Here is a 22,874-nt window from a genome sequence, read left to right on the forward strand (position 1 = left end):
GGTCTTATATCTTGTTGTATTCTCAGCACCTGGCTTAATGCAACTAAAAAAATAATCACTCAAGTTTTTGTTGAATGAATAAACGACTGGCTCCATCACATGACTGCAGCTATTCATAAAGGTGTATCACCTATGAAGAATAATTATGCTACAAACACAAATGCAAAATGGAAAGTAAAAGTAGTTATTTTTTAAGTTTCAGAATTCAGTAATGGTTCTAGAACTGCCATTTATAGTTATGCTTATTCTAAGCATTCCTTGCATGTTTTCTTTAAATCTAATATGCAAATTTTACAGAAAGCCCTCAGTTACTTCTATCAAAACTAAGCAATAAAACATAACAGATGTTTTATTAAAAGGAAAACACTAGATAGAACATTAGTTTTATTACAGCCCTGCAGTTCTTTCTTAGCAATTTTGAGATCTGAAAAAAAATCTAAAAATCTAGTTTTTCCTGTTTGTGACAAAAACTGACCTGAACCATGTAAAGCCTTCTATAGCCATAGTTTATTCTAGTTACTGTGGATATCTGACCTACTGCTGTAGACACTGATTATGGGGTGCTGCCCCTGGCTCCACTGAGGGTGTTATGTAATCTACATATTTTTGAAAAGGGGAAATTTCTCAATTCTAAAACTCCCAAAGGTTTCTGATCAAGGGTCATTTTACTCATAGTAGCATTAACAAAGGGGGAGGGGGGAAAAAAAAAAAAAGGCAATTGAAACTCTGTGCTGTATACTATTGCCATCTGCTGACATCACTTTAGAACTACAAATATGTAATCGAAATGGAAAGGCTTAATTTTGCTTATAGGTTTAAGAATAGTACATCCAAGATTTAGAAAATATTCGAGAGGTTTTATTTCCAGAAGCATTTACTATGAAAAAAAAATCCTTAGTGAAGTTTTAAAAAAATATCCTTAATATATTGCACCTTGTGTGTTCCTTCCATCCATATAACATAACCTACAAGTTGAATTACTCACCTTGATTCAATATGGTTTAACACCTTTTAGAATCCTCTCTAATGCATGATGAAGGTACTCTAAGCTTTTCCTTTGGGTGCTATATTTAACTACTCTTGTAATGAGTTGGCCTGAAAGCCAGAGATGAAGACTGGTGTCATCAAAATAGTCAGCAATTGTGCCACTGGCCATTTTAAACAGAGCTAAAAGCACCATCAAGAACCTTACAGGAATCCAATGTTTTATATAATTACAGGTGGTGGTAATGCTATGAAACCTACTCTAGAACATAAGAGCTTTTTAGGGTTTCTGAGTGTATACAGTGTTCTTTGTTGTAAACGATCATGACTATATTCTATATTCCCTAGGAGTTAAATATACATACAACAATACATCTTGTTCACAACCCATAATTGCAACACTAATGTCTTTTTAATCTTTTACTTTCTCTTCCTCCTTAACTACCATGGTTGGCAATAGTTCTTTGGCACAAAGGAAATATGTAATGAAGACCCACTGTTTAAGTTTTATAACAAAACTTAAGTTTCATTACGCTGAGTTTTCTTCTGAGGAGTTACTTGAATAGGACTTATAAAAATCAGGTATGACACAGCCTGTGTTAAGGCTATTTTAGGAAAGATCTTTCCCCTCCAAGAAAATGTGTTTCTAAACAAATCATAAGGCTTCAAACATAAATCTGTAAGATCTCCTACTAAGCCTCTTAAGCCATGTATCAACTATGCTTAATTTGAAACTCCAGAATCAGAAATTAAGGCAATACCTTCATTTTACAGATAAAGAAACTGAGGTCCAATCAGAATCAAGTATGCAGCTGAAAGTCTCAGAAAGAGCTGTAATTATTCTTTTTACTGCACTACAATAGAAAATAAAATACGCTCAGTTAGGATTTACACCTGCCTTCCTTCAAAGATACAAAGACCTCCAATTCTAGACCCAACGGTCTGTGGCCCTCTCTTTGGTTCTATTCTTAATTCTTTATTTACAGATTAAATCTTAGCTTCTCTTTGCTTCTTTTTCCTCCAAAGGCCTAAATTCATGACCTTGTTTAACTCAGTAATTAATTAGGACACCATCTGCCCAGATTTTAAGAACGACTTTCTCTTGTCCAGTTCACTATAAGGCAAGGAATCACAGTAACATATTTGGGGTGTCTAACATGTAGCTTCTAAGAAAAAAAAAAAAAAAAATAGTACAAATTGAAACATCACTTTAAATGCCTCTACTCTCAAACCCAGACCGATGCAGTTAACCTGTTCTGGACATCAACTGCTATATTTATAAGATATTGTTAGTAGTATCATTTTCAAGTATGATAAACCCAGAAACAATAAAAAGTACTTAACACTGGAAAACAGTATTAAAAATGGTCTATTCCTAAAAACATAGTAAAATGGAATAACTGAAATTCAAATAACTTCTCTAAAAATGAGAAAGGGGCTTATTAAGGGGGGAAATCCAAAAGTATTATAATTTAAAGAAATTTATTCTTTAAAAATATTTTAATGTACACTTTCATGACTATTTTGTTTGAGGGGAACAAGGACATTATCCTACAGTCGGTGGTAACTTAGAACATAAGTGACATATGTAAAACAATACATTTTGGAAATAACTGGCAAAATAAAAGTGTAAATTTTTATAGTGATTTAAGACTGCATGGTATTTAAGATTTCAGACAAAATGAACCCACATTAGAGTAGTACAAACCAAAAATTTGCAATTTTGACTTCTCCATTACTGTAAACCTTCATGCTATGCATAAATGAGTTGATCTCATTTCCAGATTATCCCATAAATGAGTCACCCATTCCATATTGGCCAGGACAAAGGGAAATTCCATCAGAAAAACAGTGACAAAAGTTTGAATGCACAGTACAATATGCATCTTCTTCTTTCCTGTCTCAAGATGTTTAACACACTGGTGACAACTTGTGTAATATTTTTATGCCAAAAAAAAAAAAAAAAAGTTGAGCTTCTTGCCTAGAAAAATCTTTTAATGTCTTATATTACCTAATACAGTTTAAAACCTAAAAACTGTGTTAATGAAGATTCAATTTGCATGGGAAACTCACTTTTCTCAATAGGAATAAAAACTTTGATTCATTTTAAATGGCAAAACCTTCAGAACAAAAAAATATAGCATCTCCAATAGACATCTAAAGACAATAAAGTTATATTTACAGGATGCTATAAACAGAAATCACTAAGAAGCAAAAAGAAACTGCTACCATTTCACTGTCCTTTTTCTCAGCAGTCAGCTATGACCACACAAACTAAGGACATCCAGGAACCAATGAAATGTATTCTAGGTGAAATAAGTTTCACAGAACAAACAATTCTTATAAAGTTTTGTTTTTCTTTTCCCCCTGAGAGTCAAGTTAATCCTTGGATTGCATTCAAGACAAAAACAAGAGCTCTAAATCCTCAATCGTGTCAAGATCAAAATTATGTAGACATTTCTGTTTAGAAAAGCTAATGTACAATAAATGAGATGTAAATAGCCAGACAAGGTGCTTAACAGTAGCACTGCGGCAGAAATGTATGGTATTTGGGAGAATAAACATTAAGTGACATTTGGGGAAAACGTTATTGCTCTTGATGGAATATAGCACCACTGTGAAGAATAAAAGATGGCTAGGATTAACCATCTTTTAATCAACAATATGCATTTATAGGAAAAGTGCTTAAAGTACTTCTGGAAAAAGGTTAAGTGTGAGGAAATTTTTATAGTATATATTTTAAATGTTACCCAGTTTTCTTAATTAAATAGACAATGAGCAATCTATTTTAGTAAAGTAGTATCAGATTTGCTGTGTGATTATCAAATCAACAAATATAAAATTAAGGGACAGGTATGTTATTCAAACTTATAAAACAAATTAGGACATTATAAAGTAATTTTATGCCAAAACCATTTCTGGTAATTATTGCTTAAAAATACAGTGATTATACTTGTGAATTTTTCTATATCATGATTGAGAAAATTTCTTCTGAATGCTAACATTTATCCTAAGCAAAGGAGAAATACCTAAGGGATGTGTAGACGTTGCCTAATCACTGTGGAAAATAGCCCAAATTCCGCCCCACCCCCCACCCCCCGCAACAATTTTAAAAAACTAATGTCACCATGGTGAGTCAGGAATCAGAAACAAAACAATATGATTACATACATGCTCTATGAAGTCAGCCAAATGGTTTCTTTATAATAATTTGCAGCCAGCATTTTGCTCAGTCTGTATCAAGTAGGATTTTAAGTAAACTTCCTTATTCTAAAAGAAAAGGTCTAAACAGATAAATTGCTATGCAGAAGCACAAAGTTTTAAAATGCTTTTATCTTCTATAAGAAGTAATTTTAAAAGCCAAACAATCTAACATCAAATGTGATTTCCTTTGAGATAGACTTTATCCATCAGTTTCTTTCTTTGTTCTTCAATCATCTGAAATATCAGAATTACTACACTGGTAATCTTCATAGTAAAAATGTGATACTCTCTTATTTAAACTTGATCGACCTTCTGTAACAACTATTTTAGGAGCGGCATCTCTAAAAATAATTTTATCCAATGTATCCATCAGTCGTATTTGAAGGCAATATAAAAATCCTAATAAAGTTGGTAAAGTTTTAGAGTACTACTCAGATACTGCAACATGATCTGTATCTTTAAGGGGAAAAAAGAAAAATCAAACTTCTATAAATGAATGGGATTTGGGATACTTATGGTTGGCACAGAAAACAGAATTTTGTACTTTCATTGGACATTTTTACAAAGAAAATGTCTCAATGATCATGTTTTCAACATCATTCTTCATATATATATATATATATATATATACACACACATATATACATACATATATATATATACACACACATATATATATATATATTATTGACTGGGGTGATGCAGAAAGCCACAAATGAGAAAAGGACACTAAGGTTTTAATAAGGGGAACAAAAAGTTGTTTTCACCAGTATAGATTCACATTACAGTACACCAATATCGACAGCATTCTCTTGTCTATTTTTGGTACAGAAGATGGTATCTCTCTACATAACCTTGTAAGGCTTCAGTAACTAAAACGTAAAACAAACAAACAAAACCCCCAAAAAACAAAACAAAAAACCCAGCCTATTAGTTTACAGTTTATTTTAAAAATTCGGAAAGACACTGCAAGTTCTAAACTTTTAGTAGTGCTACCCATACACAACCATCTGGTAAAGAACCCAGTAAAAGAGCCTCCTTTCAAGGAAGCTTTGCAACAGTAGAGTTGTGCAATATGGATGTTTCTTACTACAAGAAAAAAATTATACATGGCACATTCTCATTCGTATTTTGTAATGTAAAAAGTTACAAACATACCTAATCAAATAAATAATAAAAAAAGAATTTGAATGTATTTGTTAAGTATCCTAAAACCACTACATAGAATAATGGCAACTTTCACTCACAGATTATTTACATGGTAATACCCAGTGTGGGTACACTGCTACAAAACTCAAAACAGAAGGAGTAAACTTGAAATGTTTTCCATAATAAAGATCTAGCAGCATGACTATCTAATGCTGTTTTATCCCGATTGCTTCTGAAACGTTCCTTTTTAGTCTGTGTCTTCGTCCAGTTCATAATTGTCTTTATCATAAATATCTTTTACTAAAAGAACCCGTACAAGCATATTTTCCAAGGTGTTTCGGTCCAGTGAAGTAGATGTGTACCAGACAGGGCTATCTGTAGAACTAGAGCATTCTGGTTGCAAATAAAAAACATCCATTCTCTGATTAAGATTCTGTGGACTTTGGGAGAAAGGAGAAAGTCAATTTCACAGTATATATACAAAATTCCCCACAACTTTCTTTTCTTCTTCCAAGAACAATGCTATTACTACTAACCATATTATGTGGTCAGATCATGTCATTACTTATATTAATTTTTTTTTATCATTAAGATATTTTCAAAGTTAATTTCTGTGATAAAAGATTATTTTTCCACCATTTGAATTCCGTTATTTCACTGAATCCAAAACACCATCAAAAGAAATAATATTTTTAATCATTATTTTAATGTTGCCACTAAACAAGTAGAACACCGTCAATTATAATTTTAAGTTGTATCAATTATAACATGCATCCCAGTTTCAGAGATAGTAAAATTTGAAAAGTGTGTCTTAAAATTGATGAAATATAGTAGCCCATAAAATAAAAATACCTAATAGCATTATACAATAGAAATTTAACTTTTAAAATACCAACAATACTGAGATAGGGATTTCCAACTAAGAGTTACCACCACTGGAAGATCTAACACTGTTGCAGCCAAACAGGGCCACCCCAAACCAGTCAAAAATATTACTATTATCTGTAGGTGACATCATTAGTTCTTAAGAACTCATTTGGGGACCTATCTATAATTTATACAACTTGACATAAGGAAATGAACTCTTCGTTCATACTAAGCCTTCGAAAATTAAAGGGTACATATATATAAAGCAATGGACAAGCATAAAATAGTTTATGATCTCTAAACATCTCAATGGTTTAACATTTTCTAAAATGCCTGTTGGTATTAGATTGAGGGAACAAAGTGGTGGTATAGTTGAAAAGTATAGTACTTTCAGAACACTATGTAAGACCTTCTTAAAGGAACATTTTCTCTTACATGTAAAGATTTCATTTTCATCTCCATCTCTTCTACCTTTGAACATACCTTTTCACCAGTGGGTGGGCAAACTATAGCCCATCACTTGTTTGTCTCAGGTTTTAGAACACAATAAAACTGTATACTACAAATACTATAAAAATACTATAGGACCATTTATTTTTAATAGTATATGGCTGGTTTCTGGCTATAACAACAGAATGGATTAACTTCAATAGAGACTCTATAGCCTAAAAAGCCTAAAATATTTACTATCTGACCCTTTACAAAAAAAAAGTTTGTGTCCTATGCTTTATATAATTATTGGAATTGCTGTAATTTAAAAGATGACAATAATAGTAATAACTTCACTAAACAACAATTTCTTAACATATGCTTGAACCTTAAAGTATGAAGTATAAGCTAGGTATTTTACAATAATGAGACTTACAAACATTAGATGTGAGTGAGAAGTGAGAGAAAAATCTAAGAAAGATCAGTGAAAAAAGTCACCTCTTGGTAGTGTTAAATTCAAGGAAACTAACTTATACTACCATTTAAAAAGTTAAATATCATTAACACTTACCTTTTAGACAAGTAGCATTCAAACATTTTCACAGGACATCTAGAAGGATTGGCTGTATTTTCAATTTGTTCAAATACTGGCTCATCATCTTCATGTTTTCTTTTTCCAGTAGTAATTTTATCTTAAAAAATAAAAATTACATGAACTTCCTGAGACTAATCTTGAAGAAAGAATAGTACTATTCACTCCTTGTATCTGTTATACCAAATATGTGGCTTTTTCAAACAAAATGAACTAAGATGTCTTAAGAAGATATAGGTTGTCTTATTTTATGAAAATGGCAGTCCTTAGAGTCTTAACAAGTGACCCAGGTGGTCTTTACTAAGGCAAAGTTTGGCCATCCCTGCCACAGACAATACAAAAATAAAAATATGTTACATTACCTTCATTATCTGTTCCACATAAGGAAGACACTTGGTATCGAAGACATGCTTTGTTTTCCATTGTTAAAGGATTTTTTTTCCAGTGCCTAAACACAGTGCCAAAGGAAAGTCTTAAGTGTTGTTCCACTGTTTTCAGACCAAAATACTTAGTGTTAAAGTAGAACAGGGTATTCAGAAGAGCTACTGGAGAGTGTGATCCCAGTTGTTTTATCCTCCAGAGATAATCTTCTTCGACTCGAGAAAATATTGACCCTTAAACAGAAATATTTTTTAAAAATTACAACAAATAAAATAATGATCATTTAACCATCTAAAAAAAAAATAAAGTTAATTCAAGAACAAACCTATTTCAATCCTCCATTCACATCAGGTCAAAACACACTTTCAGAATTACCTATGCAGCTCTATGACAAAAGAAGCTAGGGAATACACAAGACTATGGAGCTAGCATCTCTGGAATAAGAGACTAGATGTTTGCTTCTGGTCTTCTATAGGACAAGCATACAACGGTCAGAAAGGAATTTAAATCTGCATGATTGCTGGGGAGAAAAAATAGGCGATTTCCATTCACAAACACATTTTCTTCACACATCTAAAACAGATTTCTTAGAGAAATTTGTATCACAATATCCACAGCAGGGCTTAAGAATACACACCCAGTTTCTTACTCCAGAGAAAGCAGGTCACATTTATTACAAAGTTCTTTATAAACACTAGTTATCAACTACATTCATTTCTAATTCAACAAAAGATGAACAGATGAGTTCATGAATAAGTACTCTGAAAAATACACTAATTTAAATTATTTCCTAATTATTTTTAACATACTTTCTGTAAAAATAAAAATCCCAGTAGCAAGTCAGCAACACTTTTATTTAAGAGAGGATTACCTCAAGAACCAGAATACTCATAGGAGACAGATACAATAGTACAGAAGTTACATTAAAAACTCTCAATCCTGAAAAATTTTACATGTATATATACGTATATATATATATACACATATATATATACGTGTATATATATATATATGAGAGAGACAGCAAGCGAGCATTACCATCTGGAAGTATACTTGGTTGCCAACTTCGAAGTATTTTATTCAATTCTTGCTCAAATGTCTGGTATCCTGGATCAATGAATATGTTGTCTTTTCGATTACTACCACACAAGTACTACAATAAAAAAAAAAGTTTCTTGAAGGAAAACCAGCTTATTATAAAGAGTGAATATATACTTATACAATATGTCTTAAGAAAGAAAGCTTATATCTAAAAAAAAAAAAAAAAAAAAAAAAAAAAGCCAAAAATCAAAAACCAAAAAACCAGGCACACTAACATAATACAACAGGAGAGATTACTGGCTTTATCTATATACCTAGAAATCATAAAGAATCAAAGTTGCCAATTACTCTTTGGCTTAAAAAACTCAAAGCTGAAATACAAACCCAAGAATCCAGAATGTAAGAACTAGCAGAAATCTTCAGTCTGTCAGATAAAAACAGAATATCTGGTTCCAATGTTCATTATATAGAACATGGAGAAAACAAAATTAGATTTTCAAGTAAGAGTAATTAAATTATAAATTATTAAAGAAAAATTCTGAATTGGATGAAATGTTATTCTGCAGTGGTCTGAGGGTCTCTTCTAGCACTCAATTGTTAAGGAATGCTTTTTTACTTACTGCTTCTCTCTAACTCCTATGAGTCAGTACAAACTTGACTCTAATAACTTACTATGACAAATCTTAACCATGAGAGTTGTTAAGGAATGATTTAAAAACTAAAGTTTGCAAAGTCCATCTCCAGTGGAATCTGGAATAAAATAATGTGAAAGTTAAATGTATGGCAACAACAGCACAAAGGGGCACGCGATGGGAAACTGACACTGTTATAAGGTTCATACGTGATACATAAAGTGGTACAATAATATTTGAGGGTAGATAATGAACTGAAGACCCGTATTATAAATCCTAGGGCAACCACAACAAAACTATTTAAGAGGCAAAAAATAAACCAACAGTAGAGACAAAATAGAATCACAGAAAAATAACTAATTCAAAAGAAAGCAGAGAAAAAAAAAAAACAATAATGAACAGATAAAACAAATACAAAACAACCAATGGCAGATTCTCATCCAATGGCAGCCGTGATTATACTAAGTATAAAAGATCTAAACCAGGGTGGCAAATGAGAGCCAAAGCTGGTTCAGTGCCTATTTTTGTCAGTAAAGTTTCCTCGAAACACAGACACAAGTGACATCTGCATATTGCCAAAGTCTGTTTTCATACTGCAATGGCAGAGCTGAATGGGTGCATGATATATCAGTGTGGCCTGCAAAGACAAATAAAACATTTACTATCTGGTTCTTTATATAAAGGGAAAAAAAAGGTTTGTTGGTCTAAACATACCAAGACAAAGATTGGTCAATTGGACTTAAAAAAAAAAAAAAAAAAAAAAAAAGCCAGGCCCAACAATATGCTGCTTAACAAGAAACCTACTTTTTTTAAGTTTTATTTTCTTTAAAATAATCTCTGTACCCAGCACGGGGTTCGAACTTACAACCCCAAGATCAAGAGTTGCATGCTCTTGCAACTTAGCCAGGTGCTCCAAGACACCTAACTTTAAATATGCAGACACAGATAAATGAAAAGTAAAAGAATGAAAAAAAACCACCATATAATAATCGAATATCAGACTAGCGTATCATCATCTGAACTGATCATTATAATGTTAGTCCTGCTAGTCAGAAGGGAGACAGCATAATTTCAAAATGGCAGAACAAAAATTCGTAACTGATACCTTGCGAATAGGATGACAAACCAAGTGCCTGGCAATCAATGAAGTGACAGTGTCAGATCCCTTCCCTACTGATGAGTCAGTCAGAGGGCAGAAATTCTATAAAAATATCTGCAAATTCTCAGTGTTATGACTGTAGCATTAATTGGTTAAAATACAATATCACAATTCAATCTGTTTAATGGGACTATAGTTTTTTAATGTAAAGTTGATGCCCATTATACAAAACAACTGCAGAAGTGAAATCCTCATGTTCAGAACAGCAATTTTTCTCTTTTGTTCTTACCATTTAAAGCAGCAATCATAATGAGAGAAATGATCTGAAGTAATTTTCAGCTGTAAGTCAAGCAATAAGGGGGAAATAACTTTTTTTTTTAATGTTTATTCATTTTTGAGAGAGTGCGAATGGGGGAGGGGCAGAGAGAGAGGGGGAGACAGAATCCAAAGCAGGCTCCAGGCTCTGAGCTGTCAGCACAGAGCCCGAAACGGGGCTTTCAATTCACAGAGAGATCATGACCTGAGCTAAAGTCGGACGCTTAACCGAGCCACCCAGGCGCCCCAAGGGGGAAATAATTTCTATGTACATTCAGAACCTTAACAACAAGCCAAAAACTACCATGCTTCCAACTCCACTTTACTCCAAGTAGCTCCTAAAAGATGTGCTTTTTTTGGCAATCCCCGATAAATCAAAAGATCTGCTGCTGTTATTGTTACAGAAGGAATGACGATAAACTTTATTAGTCATTGTTGTAGTATTCAAAGCAATACTTTATTATGGTATAGCTGTTATTTTCCATTAAGGCAGTCCGAATTTACAAACACCCAATCTACACAACTTATGAACACCTAATCTGCCCCATCACCAAAGCGCAGTAACTTTTGCTTTTCAGAAGCAAAGGAGAAGCCATCAACACCTTCTAGGAAGTAACCCTGGAAAAAACACGGTGATGGGTCAGGCTTGTCTAAAGAGTATCAATCTTTTTTTCTTTTTTTTTTTAAGTTAATTTATTTTGGGGGGGTGGGGGAGGGAGAGAGAGAATCCCAAGCAGGCTCCTCACTGCCAGCGCGGAGCCTGACACATGGCTTGATCTCATGAACCATGAGATCATGACCTGAGCCGAAATCAAGAGTCAGACACTTAACCAACTGAGCCACCCAAGTGCCCCAAGAGTAGCAACCTTAATAAAAATTTTTACTAAAAAATAATTACTAAATAATTACAGAATTATTTAAATTAATAAGTATACTCTTTCCAAAATATAAATTCCTTTATAAGGGTTCTGGTTTCTCATTGCATTTAGAATGCTTTGGAACAATATTTGAGAGAACTAGAGATCCAGAGATAATTTTGGAACCACTGCACAGAGTATCATTAAACAACAAAATATAGTGTGATCTACACATATAATTTTAAATTTTCTAAAACTTCTAAAATATTTTTAGAAGTTATAGTTAAATATTTTATTTAACCCAATATATCTAAAACATTAAACATACAATATAAAACTTAATCAGATATTTTACATTTTTATTTATTATGTATTTTTTTAGGTTTATTTATTTATTTTGAGACAGAGACAGTGTGAGTGGGAGAAGGGCAGAGAGAGAAGGAGACAGAGAATCCCAAATAGGCTCCGCACCATCAGCACAGAGGAGCTCAACGTGGGGCTCAAACCCATGAAACCGTGAGATCATGACCTGAGCTAAAACCAGGAGTCAGATGCTTAACTTACTGAGCCACCCAGGCGCCCCTTCTTAGAAATCTTTTTTTTTTTTTTTTAATTTTTAAAGTTTATTTATTTATTTTGACAGAGACAGAGATAATGCAAGTGGGGAGGGGCAGAAAGAGGAGACAGAATACGTTTTACATTTTTAAAATATAAATTCTTTGAAATCTTATGTGTATTTTACACGTAGAGCACTTATTTCAGATGAGCTAAGTTTCAAGGGCTCTGTTCTCTTTTGGATTAAAAATGCAAAGCAGCACATTGGTAAGTATCTATCTACTTAAGCAGAAATTCTGGCACTGGTATTTGAGAAGTAGAATATAAGTCTACTAACATAGTTGAAAATCATGTTTTAGAAAATGTTCAGTCAGTAACATGTTTGTTTAGACATGAATTGTCACTAATATAGTATATATGTAATGACAATGTTTTTAGAAAACTAGCTAAGCAAAAACCTATTATATGTAACAATATGCATAACAATTTATAAATAGTATGTTGAGAATATAAGACACTCATCATTTAAGGGTTATTAGATATATTTAAGAGATTCTACTTATAGGTGTCTAAAATTGATGGTCTAATAAAATGCTACTTGCATAAAGCTTCATTAAAAACAATGTAAACACAACCCACCATTAATTTAGCTACAAATCAGCAGCTCTGCACAATAATTTGTGCTTCAGTAATATTACTGCAACCCTTAGCTGCCTACCTCCAAAGGAAAATAAAAAAAAATCAAGTGTGATCTTTAAAAAACACTTAAAACTTTTTCCTGTTTCAACCTGGATAAAAGATGTCTAAACATTTTAACAATAAATACAGGCCTTTTGCTGCATGACTGTTACCTACTTCATACCCCACCTGCACCCAAAGCTCTCTACACTTCATATTCTACATTCCAGCCATGCCAAGCAGTTCCTGGAAAACTGTGCCCTGTATATATTTTTCTCTGTTCTTGAAATGCCAATGTTCTTCCCTCATCCCTCCTGCCTAGAATTTCTATATTTACTTCAAAGTTCAATTTAAAGATCTTCCCCACTATTTTCTCAGATTACATCCTTATAGAACCAATTAGTCCCACCTCTGTGCCACCGACATACCATACCATGAGAACAACACTGTTTAAATATTATTTTTGTATGTGTTCCAAATCCTTGGGCAGAACATATTACAGCTTTTAAGTCAGACTGCTTACTAGATTCAAAATATATGAGCTATATAAACTCAGGTGAGCTACTTAATTTTCCTTCATCATTAAAAAATGGTGAGAAGAACAGTAAGGTTGTTGAGAGGATTAAATGACATGTCAAGCAGTTAGTACAGTGCATGGAAATCAGTAAATAGTAAAAAAAAAAAAAAAAAAAAAAAAAAAAAGTAATCTCTAATATCTACTCCAATGTTCAGTATTCAGCATACAATAAACAGTTAACTAGTGTCTCCTGAAGAAACCAATGAAAGAAGGTTAGCAAAACTCTGAATGCATTACACCACTGCTGTGAAAAATAAGGCAAATTCTTAAGGCCCTTCTGAATCAAAGATTAAATACATTTTAAAATGTTATGCATATTTTAATAGAATTTTAAAAAGTTCTATATAATAGAACTCAAATTAACAAGCTCAAATTAATAAGTGAATTTACTCTAGTTTTTAATATAGTAAATGGAGTTCTAACTCTTCTTGAAAAAAGCATTTTTCAAGATAAGAAATTTTGGAAAAATTTTTGGAAAATGAGAATAACTATCTAGAATAAACAAAGAATTCTCACAAATGGAAAGAGATAAACAACCCAACAAAGCAAAACTTCACAGAAAAGCTAACTCAAATGGCCAACTAAAAAGATCCTCAGCACTTTTGGGAAGCAATATCGTGATAGCTTTTACAATAAAAAGTATGTTTGGGGCACCTGGGTGGCTAGTCGTTTAAGTGTCAGACTTTGGCTCAGGTCCCGATCTCACAGTTTCGTGAGTTCGAGCCCTGTGTCACGCTCCGCACTTAACAGCACAGAGCCTGCTTGAGATTCTCCCCTTCTCTCTCTCTCTGCCCCTCCCCCGCTTGCATGTGCACATTCTAAGTAAATAAACTTAAAAAATAAAATAAAACAAAACATATGCTTTTTTTATGGTCTAATAATACCCTTTCAGAAATCTAATCTCATAGAAATAAGATCTTTAAGATCTTTAGGATTGGGGCACCCGGGTGGCTCGTCGGTTAAGCATCGGACTTTGGCTCAGGTCATGATCTCACAGTTTGTGGGTTCGAGCCCCGCATCGGGCTCTGTGCTGATGGCTCAGAGCCTGGAGCCTGCTTCAGATTCTCTGTCTCCCTCTCTCTCTGCCCCTCCCCCACTCACACTCTGTCTCTCGCTCTCAAAAATAAAACATTAAAAAAAAAAAAATTTTTTTTTTTTTTTGGAAAAAGATCTTTAGGATCATTATGTAAGATCTGGGGAAGGAGGGGAAAGAAGGTGTACACTGTTTATCTATAATAGCAAAATTTTATGAAGCAAAGGGAATGCTCATCATTGTTGAAATGACTAAATTAAATGTAGTATGAAATACACACAGTTAAGTCCGTTCCAGTTGACTTAGAGGGACTGCCACAATGTGCTGAGAAACAGAAGGAAAGAAACTATAGTACAAAAGAGTTTAATATGGCTCCATGTTCTTAGCTGACAAACTATTATATCTTTTGCCATATTCATAAAAAAATACAGAGAAGCATACACATTTAGCTAACCATGATGAAGTGGGGAAGGTTCAGGAAAACGGTATCCACAGTTCCACTGACAATGCATTTGGTGTGCAGGGCGTGTGTTCACATGTGTAAGGTAAGAGTGGATGAGAGGAAAGAATGATCATGATTGTAGGAGTTCACATAATTTTCTTTTTTAACAATAACTGTTATCCTTATACAATCAGGGGGGAAAATCAGCTATTCTGTTTGTGAGCTAGAAAAAAAATGCTGTGCACCCCTTTCACACAGTACTAATTAAACATCCATAATTATACCTAATTTCTCAATATGCAGTACAGAAGCGGCTACCTATTTACTACCTACATTCACAACACCCGGTCCTCACAACTAAAGATGTTATTCCTTCAATAAACAAATATAAAAAAAGTCCTACTTCTTCGACATTATTTTACTCCCAGATGCAAACAAAATCAATAAATGCAACAGAAAAATATGCACTCTTCCAAAAATAGCTTCTATTTCTGTACACATCCTTGAAGTAACATTAAACAGCAATGATTTCTGTAAAGTATATTTTAGATAGCTTATCTTTACACTGAGGTTTAAGATTATTTTTAAAGCTGCTTATAAATACCATACAGCCTTTTACAAAATTAAATCAAGTCTGTGAAAATATGTCCAATGATGAGAATAGTAAAAAAAACTTCTTTCAATTATGGTATAAAAACAAAAAAAGAAAAGAAAAATTTACCATCTTAACCATTCTAAAGTGTATAGTTCAGTAGCAAAAAAAAAATTTCTGAGGAAACAAATGTAGAGACCCTGTTTAAAAAGGGAGGAAATTCAGACATATGCTACGATATGGATAAGCTTTGAAGATATTATGCTTAGTGCAAAAAGCCAGTCACAAAAAGAGTAATATTGTATGATTTCACTTATACAAGATACCGTAAGTAGTCAAACTTATGGAGACAGAAAACAGAATGATGGCTGCCAAGGGCGGAGTGAGGAGAGAATGAGTTACTGTTTAATGGGTACGGAGTTTCAGTTATGCTATATGGGGATGGATGGTGGTCATGTTTGCACAGGATTACAAATGTACTTAATATCCCTGACTTGTACATTAAAAACAGTTAAAATGGGTAAGTTTTATGTTACGTGTATTTTACCACAATAAAAAAAAATTAGAAAAAAAGACCAACTTAAAGACATAATTTATAATTCCTTCTTATGCAATCCATTTAGATCTCAAACCTCTAACAGTATTTGGAGTTCTAATATTTAAATAACCCACTCAGTAAAAAGCAATCCAGAGATTCAACTTCCTATAATAGAGTTATAGGGTAGCCAGCCAATTCTCTTTACTTAAGGAAAATGAAAATATTTTTAAAAATTTATGGAATGCAAGTAAACTAGTTGATAGAAGAAAATGTATACCTTTAAATGCTTTACTAGAAAAGAAAAAAGGTTTAAGATCAATGATCTTAAGTTGGAAAAAAGAAAACAAATTAAGAAAACAAATGGAGGTCAGAGTCTCCAAAAAAGAGAAAACAAAAAAACAGAGAAAAATCAATGAAACCAAAAGCTGGCTCTCCAAATAAATCAATAAAAGAAAACTGATAAACTTTTAGCTAGATCAGCAATACAGGCAAACCAGAACCCTAGCCCCATTAGGCCCAATCCCACTAGCCATTTGTTTTTCACAATGTATAAACTAAGGGCTATGTTTTTTATCATTATAAACCGTTACATTTTTAAGCTGCTATCTACCTATCAACATCAACCCATGCTAACAAATATGTGACAACTTTGATCAAGTGTACAAATTTCTTTAAAGACAAAACTGTAAAATGAACTAAAATAAAGAGTGAACTTAAATAACCGTATAAAAATTAAATGAATTGACTTAGTAATTTAAACTACCTCAAACCCCACAAAAATTAAAAAAAAAAAACCAGGCCCACATAGCTTCACTGGATTCTGTCAAACACTTAAGAAACGAATAATACCAATTCTCACAAATTCTTTCAGAAAAGAGAAGAAAGGCGGGGGGGGCCGGGTCCTGGGTGGCTCAGTTGGTTGAATATACGACTCTTGATTTCAGCTCAGGTCATGATCCCAGGGTCCTGGGATCGAGCCCCACACCAGTGTGGAACCTGCTTAAGATTGACACTCTCTCTCTCTCTCACTCCAGCTCATGCTCTCTGGAAGGAAGGAAGGAAGGAAGGAAGGAAGGAAGGAAGGAAGGAAGGAAAAGCAAGCAAGCTTTAAAAAAAAAAAAAAAAGTAGGAGAAAGGAACACCTCCCAATTTATTTTATGTGGCCAGTGGTATCACCAAAGCCAGGGAAAGATCTCTAGAAAACTATGGACTAGTATCCTCCATGAACCTCTGCAAAGTCATTAAGAGTAAATTAGCAAGTTTAATCAGCAGTATATAAAAAAGTTAATATATCATTATCAAATGCAGTATCTCTCAGAAATTCAAGGTTGATTGGGGCGCCTGGGTGGCTCAGTCGGTTAGGCGGCCGACTTCGGCTCAGGTCACGATCTCGCGGTCCGTGAGTTCGAGCCCCGCGTCAGGCTCTGGGCTGATGGCTCAGAGCCTGGAGCCTGCTTCCAATTCTGTGTCTCCCTCTCTCTCTGCCCCTCCCCCATTCATGCTCTGTCTCTCTCTGTCTCAAAAATAAATAAAACGTTAAAAAAAAAAAAAAAAAATTAAAAAAAAAAAAAAAAGAAATTCAAGGTTGATTTAATATCTGAAAATTAATTCTCTTAAGAGAATAAGAGAGAAAAACCATATGATTGTCTCCATAGATGCAGAAAAAGAAGTTGACAAAATTCAGTAACCGATTATGATAAAAACCCTCAGTAACAAAATAAAAGGTTAAGAAAAATTCTCAGCCAATTAGGGATAGAAGTTCTCTTCCCTGGCCTGGTAACAAACAGGAAACTACAAAAAACCTATAGGCAACATCATACTTAATGGTGAAGCATCTTTCCTCAAGAATTAGAAACAAGGTGAGGGTTTCTGCTCTCATCATTTGCTTTCAATGTTGGGAGGGGGAAGGAGGCCTGATATCCCTAACCAATGTAATAAGACAAGAAAAAGAAGACATGCAGATTGGAAAGAAAGAGGCAAAACTGTCTTTAACACCACCTAACAAAACTAATAATGAATTGGTACATACAGAATATAAGATGAATATACAAAAATCCATTATATTTTTATATGCAAAGTAATGTCCGAGGAAAGGAAAGAGCCAACAGAGAGTATTTGACTTCAGGGAGGTGAACTAAGTGGAACAGAGATGGGTAAGACAGAGACTGCTCATTTTGTTGTCTTTTATTACCCTGTGATTTAAAATTTTATTATTCAGATACTAGTTTTTTAAGCTGAATTTCTAGAAGCCATTTTTAAATGAAATTTTATACAGAACCCCAAAACATACCAAAAAGTAGAGCTGCATTAAAACAACACAAATAAGAGCCTAGAACTCAATCTCTTTCCTTCCTGAGTTAACTTGGGAGAAACCTAATATCCTCTTCTACACTTTAAAAATGATTGATCTGAACAACTGAACTACTTCCAAGATGATGATATAAATGTTCTTTTTTAAAAAAAGACTGTTCCACCATCTTAAATACACACACACAATAAAAAGCAGCAGAAAAACTGGACAATACAGGTCTATTGTGTACTAGCTGTTGACAATTATCCAGGTTAATGAGTGCCTACAATAGGGCCTGCATGGTGTAAGACACAGAGTAAAACCCAATCCTATTTGCTCTAGAGAAGAGTCTTTATTATGTAACAGGTAACTTATTTTGAAATCAGACAGTTGAGATGGTTTTGCCTGCTATTCCTACTCTTTTTTACTCCTAGGTATGATGAAAATGGGGGGTGGGGGAACACACACAGGTCTATAAACCTTGAACCAGAACCAATGAGGCCAGATATGTTTTGGAATTCATAACTTTTTTGGATTTTACAGAGGAAATTCAGGGCATGTACATATTTACATAATATTCCTAAAGTGATCTAGGAAAGTACCCTTTATTCCTTTAGAAACATTAACTATTCTATAGTGAATTATGTAGTTAATATTCTGTAGATGATCAAACAGAAAGTACACTAAATAGACAAAAACTTCACAACTCTTCAACTCAGGTTTTACTACCAAATGAGTTTTTCTGAAAAACTAAAGAGTAAAATGTCTAGTTTTCAGGGATTTTGAGATCTGGAATGGTGGATGACCTATTGTCACCATCTAAATATGAGGCTAAGGTACGTATAAATCTATCAAAGAGGAATAAGGAAAAGAAAACCTACTATATATTTTTTAGGTTGCTACTGCAAAATATATGATGGCCCTTGAACATACAATAATTTACAGCCATGTGCTACCTTCCCACTACCACTTATGTAATCTTGGGCAAATTTCTACCCTGAAGAGAACACAACTTAAAATACAAATTAAGACAGTTCTAGTTTTCTGAATAATTTCAGTGACTACATCAGTTGGCAACATACCATTAAATTCTCGGGCTATAAACAAAACTCTACGTAAAAAGAGCTCCTTCTATCATTTATCACAGCTAAAAAATACATAGGATGTTAAGCTAAGATACTTTCTGACCTCTGGGCTCAAACCTGAACAATTTGTTCAGAATTACAAGCCAACACCTACAGTTGGTATTTATGTCTATTACGGAAAGTAGACTCATCAATCAAGGTTCACAGATATATGGCTTATTTAAACCCCTAAAGAATGATCTTCTTTTATAAGATGATTCCAAAAAAATAAAGAGTGATTTACCTATATAACAAGTTAGAAACATCAGGAGTGTACAATTGAAACAGATCCACTCACTATCTGCAAAGGAACACATTTTTCTGTTTACATGTATACCAGCATGGATCTATATATACATATATAGGATCACACCTCAGGATGTTAATTCATTTATTTGCAATTTTAAGGAAGAAATGACGCCATCCTGATTATCATATATATGGCAACAAATATACAGCTTTGCTAACTGTAACAAAAGATAGATGCAGGAGTTTCAAGTGACTTGTCCCTAACACCATTTTTCTATGTTTTTTTAATTTTAATGTTTATTTTTGAGAGAGAGAGAGCAAGAGAAGGAGTGGGGGAGGGGCAGAGATAGAGGGAGACAGAATCTGAAACAGGCCCCAAGCTCCGAGCCGTCAGCACAGAGCCTGATGTGGGGATCGAACCCATAAACCGTGAGATCGTGACCTGAGCTGAAGTTCAACGCTTAACCAACTGAGCCACCCAGGTGCCCCTAAACATGAATTCTTTTCGGTTTTGGTATGACAGTTTTCAAGAATTTGAGGATTTTGAGGAACAGATCTCATTATGAAACGCCTATATACAAAGTAACTAAGAAAATCCTTTAGAATATCCTAGTATTATATATTCAAATAGAGTAAATTCTTTTTTCTTTCTTGGCAAGCCAAGAAATCATTATGTTCCATAAAGCCACCCTTAATATTCTTGAAACGTAACATTTTTCTCTTCCAAAACTACCACAACGACCTTTTTTGTTTTTCTTTTAAGGTTTATTTATTTTTGAGAGAGAGAGAGACAGAGTGCAAGCAGGGGAGAGGCATAGAGAGGGAGACACAGAATTCAAAGCAGGCTCCAGGTTCTGAGCTGTCAGCACAAAGCCCAACACGGGACTCGAACCCATGAACTGCAAGAACATGGCCTGAGCTGAATTCGGATGCTTAACCAACTGAGCCACCTGGCTGGCACCCCTACCACAACAACCTTTCTTATTAACATTATATCCAAAAATAGCCATCAAATTACTAACCTCCTGTATTCCAAGGCAAAGATAATAGATGCTGTCAGGTGCATAACTCTCTCCATTTGGCCGTCGGATCTCATTCACAAAATGAGCTAACCCATAGTTAAGCTCAGCCGTGGTGTGAGAGAGCAGATCCTCTTTCAACTTTACTGATTTAGCTAAAAAGAAGTAAAACATTAGTAATTATTATTATTTATTCTTAAGATTAAGAAACTTTCTCTTTTTTAAGATTAAGAAACTTTCTGAAATTGATTTAGACTATATTAGAATTTAAAAGTAAAATGAAAGCTACATTTAAATGTACTTAAAATATTTTAAGCCACATTTATGTTTTTTTTAAGTAAAGGTAGTTAATAACAAAACTCTTGATTTGCAATAGGGTGGAGAGGAAACAAAATCAGAACACTTACGAGATTTCAGCTCATCTAATACAAGAAGATCTTCATCAAGTTGCCTAGTTTTGACCCAGTGTTTCCATGCGTTGACACCATACGTATATTTGAAAGGAAAGCTGCATTCTGAATTGTCAGAACTATCATCATGAGACTGGTACCCTGATACAGCCTTTCTCTTGGCTCCCTAAGAGTAAAATACCATTGTAAAATCTTTTTTTAAAAAAATACCTACATTATTTCACGACTTTATGTAAGCCATCCCTCAACAAATGAAAATTAAAAGAGAAATAACATCTATTTATATGCTTAGAATTGACTGGTATTCTGAAATCTGAGAATAGCCACCTATAACATTACTTGAAATATATCTGCAGAAATGCCGTATTTCTACATAATCCACTTTGTATATCAAAATCATAATAACTCCTGCTGTGAGAGTCACTGGTAAGAAAATTAAGACATAATTAATAAATAATCTGAAAAGGGTTCTAAATCTTAAGGTAAGAGAGAAATTGAACTTTTCAATTTCAATTTCACTCAGCTCCTTTGACTTCCATGATGGCATTATTTACTATATAAAAGTTTTAAATTTTGATGTAGTATACCTAATTCACCTATTTTTTCCTTTTGTTCCTTGTACTTTTGGTATCCTGTCAAAGAACTACGCCTAACCCAAGGCAGTGACGATTTAGGCCTATGTTTTCTTTTAAGAGTTTTATATTTTAGTTCTTACATTTAGGTCTATAACCCATTTTGAGTTAATTTTTGTGTGTGGTGTCAAATAGGAGTCCAACTTCATTCTACTGCAGGTACTCACTCCTTTTTCAGTTTTTTTCTTTCTTTGTGGGAAAATTTGTGAAAGTCATCCTTTTTGTTTCTTTTGATCTTGCTTTATGTCGAAAATCAGAAATAAGTAAAGTTGTTGATAAAGTATTTTTTTAAATCACATCTGTTAACAACATTAAGGTTTGGTCTACCTAAACAATTAAACTGTCCAGCATGTCCTTCTATGTACTAGCATGCGTAAAAAAGACCAGATATTACACACTGTAACTTAACCTCATAGATTAGTCTCATCAGAAATAACAGTGGAAAAAACAGATCCCTAGAAAATAGTCTCAATTCTTGGCAAAGAATGGAGTTTACTTTTTGAGCAACTATGTCAACCTTTGGTCAGGATAAAATTAAAAAGAAAAATTAAATGGCAGTAATATTTGCTCTTCTATGAAGTTACAAATATGAGACACTTTTATTACTTGGAAAATTAATTTATTACTTTGACATTAACTCTTGAAGTCTTATTACATCTAAGGGAAAAAAGTCTTCCCATATTCTCAGCACAACTGTGGGTCACTCACTGTATCCTTGCTCTATAACTAAAGAGGTTATCACTACAAAGAGATAGTGGCTGAATGCAAGAATACTATTAATTTATACCTTTTTTTTAGATCGAGGTCTAGGCTGTTCCTCATATTCTTCTCCGAAAACAGGTGGTAATAAAAATTCATTTTCCATATCAAGTTCCTCAGCAGCTAACAATCAAATCAGAAGAACTTTTATTTCCAAATATAACAGCACAGGCTTATGTTACATAAATACAGCCAGCAACAAAGAACTAATCACAGAATATAAACAAACACCTATATACAGGGGGTAACCTGTGCTACAGGAGAGGGTGAATAGAGAATTGTCTGAGTTCTAATAAACCCTATTCAGACTCATAAAACACATGTATACTGAATAACAATATGACATTTTCATGAAAATATATAATATCAGAAAAATATTACAACCTGAAATTCAATTCTAAGATCTAAATGGTCTCAGTACAGGGG

General features: G+C 33.5%; 1 protein-coding gene across 1 annotated transcript in view; it reads right to left on the bottom strand.

The window, feature by feature from the left end:
• Positions 1 to 4,908: 4,908 nt before the first annotated feature.
• The window catches only part of ZMYM2 (zinc finger MYM-type containing 2), a 98,430-nt gene continuing 80,464 nt past the window's right edge, over positions 4,909 to 22,874 (bottom strand). The window contains exons 20-26 of the mRNA XM_053903881.1: positions 22,477 to 22,571; positions 21,055 to 21,223; positions 20,651 to 20,802; positions 8,645 to 8,759; positions 7,588 to 7,839; positions 7,205 to 7,325; positions 4,909 to 5,777 (exon numbers count right to left, since the gene is read on the bottom strand). Of these exons, the coding sequence (XP_053759856.1) occupies positions 5,585 to 5,777; positions 7,205 to 7,325; positions 7,588 to 7,839; positions 8,645 to 8,759; positions 20,651 to 20,802; positions 21,055 to 21,223; positions 22,477 to 22,571 (1,097 nt within the window). The 3' untranslated portion in view covers positions 4,909 to 5,584. The remainder of the gene's footprint in view (positions 5,778 to 7,204; positions 7,326 to 7,587; positions 7,840 to 8,644; positions 8,760 to 20,650; positions 20,803 to 21,054; positions 21,224 to 22,476; positions 22,572 to 22,874) is intronic.

This window comes from Panthera pardus, unplaced genomic scaffold, assembly GCF_024362965.1.
Source record: "Panthera pardus isolate Hobbes unplaced genomic scaffold, ASM2436296v1 HiC_scaffold_1, whole genome shotgun sequence".
NCBI lineage: Eukaryota > Metazoa > Chordata > Mammalia > Carnivora > Felidae > Panthera > Panthera pardus.